The sequence below is a fragment of the Chrysemys picta genome, chromosome 1, assembly GCF_011386835.1.
Source record: "Chrysemys picta bellii isolate R12L10 chromosome 1, ASM1138683v2, whole genome shotgun sequence".
In the NCBI taxonomy this organism is placed as follows: domain Eukaryota; kingdom Metazoa; phylum Chordata; order Testudines; family Emydidae; genus Chrysemys; species Chrysemys picta.
Window position 1 is genome coordinate 358,971,491 of NC_088791.1, and position 9,445 is coordinate 358,980,935.

Sequence of the window (9,445 nt, forward strand, 5' to 3'; positions counted from 1 at the left end):
CTGCTTGTCACTTTGCCTCCACTGCCTGCATTCCATCTTGTCTGCATCAGAGTACTGCAGCACCTCCCAGAACATATCTTCCTTGCTCCATCTTGGTCGCTTTCTTATCCAGTGGAGACACTCAGCTGGAGTGGAGGGGTTGCCTCCTTTCAAGGACATATCTGGAGAAGCACAAGTAACAATAAAGAAAAGCATTATTGTTAAGTACATTTACAGCATTGAAACACTACATTAAAATACACTGCTAGTAACACACCAGTCACTTTCCAGCTGACCCTTGACAAGCACACATGCTGGTGAACACTGGAAGCATGGTGAGTGTTCCCAGGGGTGGAGGACGTTGGGTGTTGGAGAAAAGCAATTGGCCAATTACAGTGATAAAATCAAGAAAGGTGTCTACACTGGCACTTTGGCGACAAAAATGTTGCGTAAAAAGCCTTACAACTCTCATCAAGGTGCCTTTATTACGTCAGTGAAACTGAGGAGTTCCATCATCGAAAGTGGCTTTATAAAGTCTACACCTCCACTATTTCATCACCAAATGCTGCCTTTTGGCGAAAAAACTTGGCAGTGTAGACAAGGCCTAGGAAACAGTAAGAGATAACCAGTATGCGCTTGTGTTTCCTGCTGGTGCCGCCTAAGGTTTCCCACACCATGATGTGGAGGAAGTATTGATGCAGGGAGCACCATAAAATATGGAATTGGCATTAGGAGGGTCAGTTGTTCATAATTCATTTATCTGAATAATGAAAATGTCATTTTTCAATCTGTGAAGAGCGACCAATCTGCTTCACCCACGAGAACAGCCTCCAGTAGTGCATGTAATGTCTTATATTAACATTGTCTCTTCATCCAGGTGTTTGTCCTGCGACCATCACCTTAGACTCTGGGCACATACAGGAAGTCAGGGGAACATACGATACATGCAGGAAACACCATTCTGCCTCAGTGTTGGACACCTTCTCCCCTTCACCATGTCAGAATCCAACTCAACCGACTTCACCAACCCCTCCACCTTCATCCTGCTGGGCATTCCTGGCCTGGAGGCAGCCCATGTCTGGATCTCCATCCCCTTCTGTGCAATCTATGCCATAGCCATCTTGGGGAACTTCACCATCCTGTTCATCGTAAAGACGGAGCCGAGCCTCCATGGGCCCATGTACTATTTCCTCTGCATGTTGTCTGTCACCAACCTGGTCCTGTCTACATCCATCCTACCCAAAATGCTGAGCATCTTCTGGTTCAATTCCAGGGAGATCAATTTCAGTGCCTGCCTCACCCAGATGTACTTCATTCTCAGCTTCTCTGCGATGCAGTCTGGGGTCCTTGTGGCCATGGCTTTTGATCGCTACGTGGCCATCTGTGATCCCCTGAGACATTCCACCACTCTAACAAATCCGGTGGTGGCCAAAATCGGCCTGGCCATGGTGCTGCGCGGCATCATGCTCATACTGCCACATCCTTTCCTGGCGAGGAGATGGCCATATTGCAGAACCAACATCATTCCCCACACGTACTGTGAGCACATAGCTGTGGTGAAGCTGGCCTGTGCCGACATCAGCCTCAGTAGTTACTACAGCCTCTCTGTGGCATTCCTGGTGATCGGTCTGGATCTGTTTTTTATCGCCGTGTCCTATACCCAGATCCTCAGGGCCATCTTCAGCCTCCCAACAAAAGACGCCCGGCTCAAGACTTTTGGGACCTGCAGCTCCCACCTCTGTGTCATCTTAGCCTCTTACATCCCACACCTCTTTGCCACCCTCACACAACGGTTTGGGCACAATATGGCCCTGCATTTCCACATTCTCATGGCCAACATGCATCTCCTGGTGCCCCCCATGCTAAACCCCATCATCTATGGGGTGAGGACCCAACAGATTTGGGATAAGCTGCTCCAGCTCTTTATTCATAAAGGGACCTAAAGCTTTCTCCTGGTTCTCTGGCTCTCAGGCCAAGCGCCATGGAGAGCTGGCTGGTGACATGGTGCTGGGCCCCCTTCCCCGAATCACTGACTGGCCAGTCAAACAGACATTAAACCCTTTCCTGACCTAACTGTACTGTGTCAGCGTGACAAACTGGGGAATCTGTTTATGTGCAACTCAGAGTTGCCACTGTTCTAATTGCTGGTAACTGGAAGCCTGAGGCCCCGCCTCTCTGCTCTGCCTCTTCCCCCAGGTTATGCCCCTGCTCTGCCTCTTCCCCTCAAGGCATACCTTAAAATACCTAAGAAATAAAGTGAAATCGCAATCTGAGTTCTATAAACTAGACAGGGTTTGAATCAAGCAATATCTCACCCTGATGGTACAAACAGTTCATCAATCTTCCATACACGCGCCGGGATTTCTCCTTTCCAGCCTGGGACCACCTCCCCAGTCAAAATCTTTTCTCTCTAGCAGTGTTTTCAGGTGTTGAGTTGTGGGGGGAGTGAGGCCCAATGCTGATGTCACATCCCCTTTTATAGCTTCTGCCATGTGGACGGAACTTCATTGTCCCAAACGAAGCGCCCAGCGCAGTTAGTGGGAAAGTACAGGCACAAGATGGAGTCTGGTATCACATAAGCTGGTCACATTCCCTTTCTTGCTTCAGTGAGTCATAGCAGGGGCCATTACCCATATCCTGGCTAGAATGTTCTCAGGAAAGACCATCAGGTGGGATAAGCTTCTTCCATGGCCCATTGTCTTTTTTGATGGGACATCAACATGAATATCCATTACCACAGAAGCAAACACATTTGAAAGGTGTATAGTCAATATTCATAACTTCAAACACAAAAATGAGACATGCATACAAATAGGATAATCATTTAAAATCACTTAAAATCTATCCTTCTTTAGTTAATAAATCAGTTTTATGTTTTTCACCTAATACAGAGTGTTGTTTGAAATGCCAAAGGGAAATCTGATCAAGAAGAGGGGCTGGTGCATTGTCCTCTCCACATTGAGGGAGAGGCGGACTGGGTAATAAACTTACACTGGTCAGACTTCTGACCAGGGCAAGCTGGTAGAGCTCTGGAGTCCTAAGTTGGGGGGAATTGGCTGGATCCTCTCTGTTGTTGGTTCATGAGTGGCTGGAGAAACCATTCATGTAACTCAGCTGGGTGTGTCCCTGACTGTGAATGTCTGTGTGAATGCAGGACATGGAGGGGTCTGCAACTTGTCACATAATCACAGTGTGAGAGGGGAATCAGATTACTGTACCAGAGGACTCAGCGGTACCCCAGTTCCAGGCTGCATTCTGGGGAAGTCCAGCACAGCGAGCAGGGTGAAATGCAAAACTTCTTGTTCTGAGTGAGATTTCCACATCATACACTGGTGTAGAAATTTTAAGGGAGATTTTAAGTGTGGTGGCTGGAGATCAGTCAAAGAGGTTACCAGTTTGTTATTTTCCGTTTGCTTATTTTGGGAAAAGGAAGTAGAGACAGAAAAGCAGCAAGATGAGTGCAACCAGCGAAAGGATTGTGAAATTCAGATTGCAGGCAGAGGCTGCCAGAGAGGAGGCTGAACACAGAAGAGCTATGGAACTAAAACAACAAGAAACTGAAAAGAAAGAGAGAGATCGGAATCACCAATTGCACTTGCTGTTAAAGCAGAACCAGAACCCTCCAACTCCACTGTTCCCATCTCTCCAAAAATCCTCAAATGGGAACAGCTGTGTCCTGCATACAATGAGGCAGGGGGATATTGTTGAATGCTTCATTACCTTTGAGAGGCTGTGTGAGATTCGTGGTGACCAGAAGATGCCCATTTTAGTTGCTAATTTAACTGGTAAAGCTCTAGATATACTCAATAAAATGCCAATTGATGATGCTTTAGATTATTGTAAATTCAAAGAAATGGTTTTGAAACCATTTCAGATTACCCCTGAAACATATAGAGCGAAATTTAGGACTCTTAAGGGGGGTGCTGGTGTGTAATGTGAAATATGTAAAAAAAAATGAAAGATTTGATGGGAAAGTGGGTAAGGGGCACCGGTGTTACAAGCTTTGAAGGAATGTTTGACCTAGTTGGTCAGGAGCACGTCTTAAACATATGTGGAGATGATTGGAACCAGTGTCTCTGGGACAAAAAGGTGAAAACTGTGGATAGATGGCTTCTCTAGCTGATGATTTTGAGCAGACAGAAGCATCTATTGTGAATAAACTACAGATGGAAAAAACAAAGGAGTCCAGGGCTGCTAACATTGTAATACCACTGATCACCCGAGGGATATATGCCCTGTGCTCAGAGGAAGCAGGCAGCAGGTAGCCCATTGAAATGCTGCGATTCTGAGCACAGAAGCCCCTCAGGCACCTGTCATGTATCATACTAGGTTTGTAAAATTGGCCTCTGCACAACAGACATGAAGCACTTAATGGCAGGGAACAGCTTGTGTGTGAAAATACAGGGACAGACATTTCTGTGGTTAGGAGGAGTATAGTGCAACAAGGTGACATACTGACAGGAGAGATGGCAGAGATTTTATTTTAGATATTTATTTATTTGGTGGTTACAAAATCCTTGTGCCTTTGGCTAAAGTGCACATAGAAACCAAGAGTTTGGAAGTTGTATTATCTGTGGGGGTAGTAGACGATACTCTTATTGATATGCTAATTGGCAATGATTCCCTCCATGTAGCTCAAGCTGTTAAAGTGTCCGCCAGCAGCAAGAAGGAGCGTTCTGCTGGGACCTCAGATGGAAAGGGGAAAGTCCCAGGAACTGGTAAAGGAAAGAGAGAGTCTCCTTGATTCCCCTGCAGCAGTGGGGAACTGAATGCTTCCAGGGGTGGGGGTGGTTGAGACCAGCTGCTGCCCTTCAACGGAAGGCAGTGCTGCCTCAGGGAGAAAAATGTCCATGATGCTGCTAAACAAGGGACAAACGCAATGCTAGGGAGCATAGGGAGATGTGTCCCAGAGGGGAGCCCAGTGATAGAATCATAGAAACCACTGAGGAGGTGGGTGTGGGTTCCTTTAACACTGCAGCAGGAGGCAACACCAACTCAGGAAGGGAGGGGGGTGTGGAGCCTGCCACTGAGACAACTGTCCAGACTGTTAGCTGTGAGCCATTTCCAGCTGACGAGGGGATAGTTCCCACTCTAGAGAGCATAGGGGTATGTGTCCTAGAGGGGGACCCAGAGGAGGAAACTGGGGGAGGAATAGTGGGAGTAGAGGAATGTCTCCTCACTGATCACATGGTTGAGGATGCCTAGGACAGAATTGAAGATTCAGCATTTGTGCTCCCAGGCACCCAACCTGTGGCTGAGGCTTTGAGAGGGAACTGTGTAACTGACCTGCCAGAGGAGAACAGTCACACAACTGGCCTCTCAGGGATAGAGATGGGGTGATGGAGGGTACCCCAATCCAGCTCCCAATTTTTGAGGACTTTTTTCCTGACGTGCTTGTAAAAACTAACTCTGTCTCTTTCAGACAGGATGCAGGTCCAACTGAATCAATGGTTGTCTGAGGAAATGCTAATGACCCAACTGACAGAGGGGAGGAGGAAATTCCCTGGGTTAGGAAGGCATAGAAAGCAGATGTGAAAAGACACAGCTCTTGGCCCACAGAACACAAATCACAAACCTCTAGGAGAGGGGAGGGGAAGATCCCAGTGCTGGGAGTGGGGATCACAAAGAAAGTCCAAGGACGGGTGGATTATTTCCAAGGGCATAACCCTCGGGCTGTGAAACACGTAAAGCCCACTTACATCCTTATCTCATCAGACCCCGGCATACCAAGACCCCAAAGATCGCCTTAGACTGAGATCCCTACTGAAGTGGTGTGATGTTATTGACATTAACTGTGACCATATAGATCATTGTTGCAACCAAGGTCCTATAGTGGTACCAAATTTTGTACAAAGAAGGTCGAGTCAGGTGTCTATGAAAAGGTTGTAATTTGCTGGTTATGATTATACTGTCTGTATGTGTGTATTATTTTTGTAGTTGCATATATGAAGATTGGCTATTCTGAGTAAGTGACCAATGAAGACACACTTATCTGACAGTTGACCTTGGGAGACTCCTATCCACATCTGAGGAGCCTTTCTGGAAACGTTCAAGATAGCACGTGAGCAATGGCTGCCGCCTGCAAACTGAGTCATGCATAGACATGTGACTTGCCCATGTGACTCCAAACTCCATCTTGCTGCTGTGATTTTTCCACATGGCAAAGGATATAAAAGGCCCTGGAATCCCCTCCACTTTGTCTTCAATCCTGCTTCTGACCTCTGGAGGAACTGTGCTTGAAACTGAAGCTCTGAGCAAAGGACTGAACGACCCATCCAGGCTGGGATGTTTGTACTCCAGAGACTTGATTGATTTAAATCAGAAGTAATCCCATCAAGCCTGAAACAAGCCTGAACTAAGAACTTTGCAATTGTTGTATGTATTTGATTCCATTTAACCAATTTTAACTCTCATCTATGTTTCTTTCTTTTTAGAAAAAAACCTGTAGATTTTAGATTTTAAAGGATTCACAACATAGTAATTTGTGAGTAAGATCTAATTTGTATATTGACCTGGGTCTGGGGCTTGGTCCTTTGGGATTAGGAGAACCTTTTTTCTTTTACTGGGATATTGCTTTTCATAACCATTCATCCCCACAAGAAGTGGTGCTGGTGGTGATACAAGGGAATTGGAGTATCTGAGGGAATTGTTTGTATTACTTCTGGTTAGCCAGTGGGGTAAAACCAAAGTCCTCTCTGTTTGGCTGGTTTGGTGCCTTAAAAGTAAAGGACCCCCAGCATTGGGCTGTGACTGCCCTGCTCTAAGCAATTGGTCCTCAATTGATACTCTCAGTAGTGTCCCGCTAAAGGCCGCCTCGTTACAAGGAGATACTGAGGGGAAAGGAAACCCAGTAACTAAACACATGTTAAGGTTCAGGGAGGAGTTGAAAGACACAATGCGTAGTGAACAAATCAAACTGTCCAAGCAGAAGGCATGGTATAATAAAAATACTTGAAAACACCTACCTGTGGTAAAAGATTTGGTGTTATTGTTAAATCTCATGATGCAATGTCTGTTGCTAATGGGAAATCTTACAACAAAGGATTTGGTACTGACGGTAAATCCTATGGAAGGGTGTAACATGCATGATTTTAGGGAAAAGCTTTCGGACATGCTACAAATAGTAAACAAGAAGCCCTATGGGGATACTGCTTCTCAGCTATCACCTGTAAACAGGCTCAAAGCTTGTCACAGTAGGGAAACCATAATAATTCTGGTCTTCTGTGTGGAAGGGGAAACTGAGGCACACCACTGTATGGCATCAATGAATATCTGTATTGAGTTATCACCAGTTGGAAAAGCTGGCGATGATTGACAATGCTGCACAAATACCAAGAGAGGTTTTCTAGTGACCCAGAGGAGGCACACAGAACTTTATAAAAACACATGTGGAGAACACTACAATGTTTGCAACACTTAGGTGCTGTATGTTCCAAACTTTAAGAAACTGCAGAAAAACCAGAGAGTCTCTGGATTAAGTTTAGAAGTGTGAGCAACAAGGGTGATGTCATGGTGGGAGTCTGCTATAGACCACCAGACCAGGGGGATAAGGTGGACAAGGCTTTCTTCCAGGCAACTAGCAGAAGTTGCTAGATCGCAGGCCCTGGTTCTCATGGGAGACTTTAATCACCCCGATATCTGCTGGGAGAGCAATACAGCAGTGCACAGACAATCCAGGAAGTTTTTGGAAAGTGTAGGGGACAATTTCCTGGTGCAAGTGCTGGAGGAACCAACAAGGGGCAGATCTCTTCTAGACCTGCTGCTCACAAACTGGGAAGAATTAGTAGGGGAAGCAAAAGTGGATGGGAACCTGGGCAGCAGTGACCATGAGATGGTTGAGTTCAGGATCCTGACACAAGGAAGAAAGGAGAGCAGCAGAATACGGACCCTGGACTTCAGAAAAGCAGGATTTGACTCCCTCAGGGAACAGATGGGCAGGATCCCCTGGGAGAATAACATGAGGGGGAAAGAGTCCAGGAGAGCTGGCTGTGTTTTAAAGAATCCTTATTGCGGTTGCAGGAAAAAAGCATCCCGATGTGTAGAAAGAATAGTAAATATGGCAGGTGACCAGCTTGGCTTAACAGTGAAATCCTTGCTGATTTTAAAGGCAAAAAAGAAGCTTACAAGAAGTGGAAGATTGGACAAATGACCAGGGAGGAGTATAAAGATATTGCTCAGGCATGCAGGAGTGAAATCAGGAAGGCCAAATCACACTTGGAGTTGCAGATAGCAAGAGATGCTAAGAGTAATAAGAAGGGTTTCTTCAGGTATGTTAGCAACAAGAAGAAAGTCAAAAAAGTGATGGCCCCTTACTGAATGAGGGAGGCAACCTAGTGACCGAGGATGTGGAAAAAGCTAATGTACTCAATGCTTTTTTTGCCTCTGTCTTCACAAACAAGGTCAGCTCCCAGACTGCTGCATTGGGCAGCATAGTATGGGGAGGAGGTGACCAGCCCTCTGTGGAGAAAGAAGTGGTTCGGGACTATTTAGAAAAACTGGATGAGCACAAGTCCATGGGGCCGGATCCGCTGCGTCCGAGGGTGCTAAAGGAGTCGGCGGATGTGATTGCAGAGCCATTGGCCATTATCTTTGAAAATTCATGGTGATCGGGGAAGGTCCCGGATGACTGGAAAAAGGCTAATGTAGTGCCCATCTTTTAAAAAGGGAAGAAGGAGAATCCGGGGAACTAGAGGCCAGTCAGCCTCACCTCAGTCCCTGGAAAAATCATGGAGTAGGTCATCAAGGAATCAATTCTGAAGCACTTAGAGGAGAGGAAAGTGATCAGGAACAGTCAGCATGGATTCACCAAGGGCAAGTCATTCCTGACTAACCTAATTGCCTTCTATGATGAGATAACTGGCTCTGTGGATGAGGGGAAAGCAGTGGATGTGTTATTCCTTGACTTTAGCAAAGCTTCTGATACGGTCTCCCACAGTATTCTTGCCGCCAAGTTAAAGAAGTATGGGCTGGAGGAATGGACTATAAGGCAGATAGAAATCTGGAGAGATCGTCCGGCCCAGTGGGTAGTGATCAATGGCTCCATGTCTAGCTGGCAGCCAGTATCAAGTGGAGTGCCCCAAGGGTCCGTCTGGGGGTCGGTTTTGTTCAATATCTTCATGAATGATCTGGAGGATGGCGTGGACTGTACCCTTAGCAAGTTTGCAGATGACACTAAATTGGGAGGAGAGGTAGCTATGCTGGAGGGTAGGGATAGGATACAGAGGGTCTTAGACAAATTAGAGGATTGGGCCAAAAGAAACCAGCAAGGACAAGTGCAGAGTCTTGAACTTAGGACGGAAGAATCCCATTCACTGTTACATACTAGGGACCGAATAGCTAGGAAACAGTTCTGCAGAAAGCTGGATATGAGTCAACAGTGTACCCTTGTTGCCAAGAAGGCTAACGGCATTTTGGGCTGTATAAGTAGGGGCATTGTCAGCAGATCGAGGGACGTGATCATTCCCCT

The 9,445-nt window shown here is 46.3% G+C and overlaps 1 protein-coding gene across 1 annotated transcript; it reads left to right on the forward strand.

Moving 5' to 3' along the window:
- Window positions 1–923: 923 nt before the first annotated feature.
- On the forward strand, window positions 924–1,922 carry LOC112060208 (olfactory receptor 52R1-like). Its single transcript, XM_024109400.2, has one exon. The coding sequence runs from the start codon at window positions 924–926 to the stop codon at window positions 1,920–1,922; it is 999 nt and encodes a 332-aa protein (XP_023965168.2).
- The last annotated feature ends 7,523 nt before the right edge of the window (window positions 1,923–9,445 follow it).

Excerpts from the sequence above, each read along its gene's own strand:
- LOC112060208 (XM_024109400.2), top strand. The coding sequence starts at position 924 with ATGCAGGAAACACCATTCTGCCTCAGTGTTGGACACCTTCTCCCCTTC.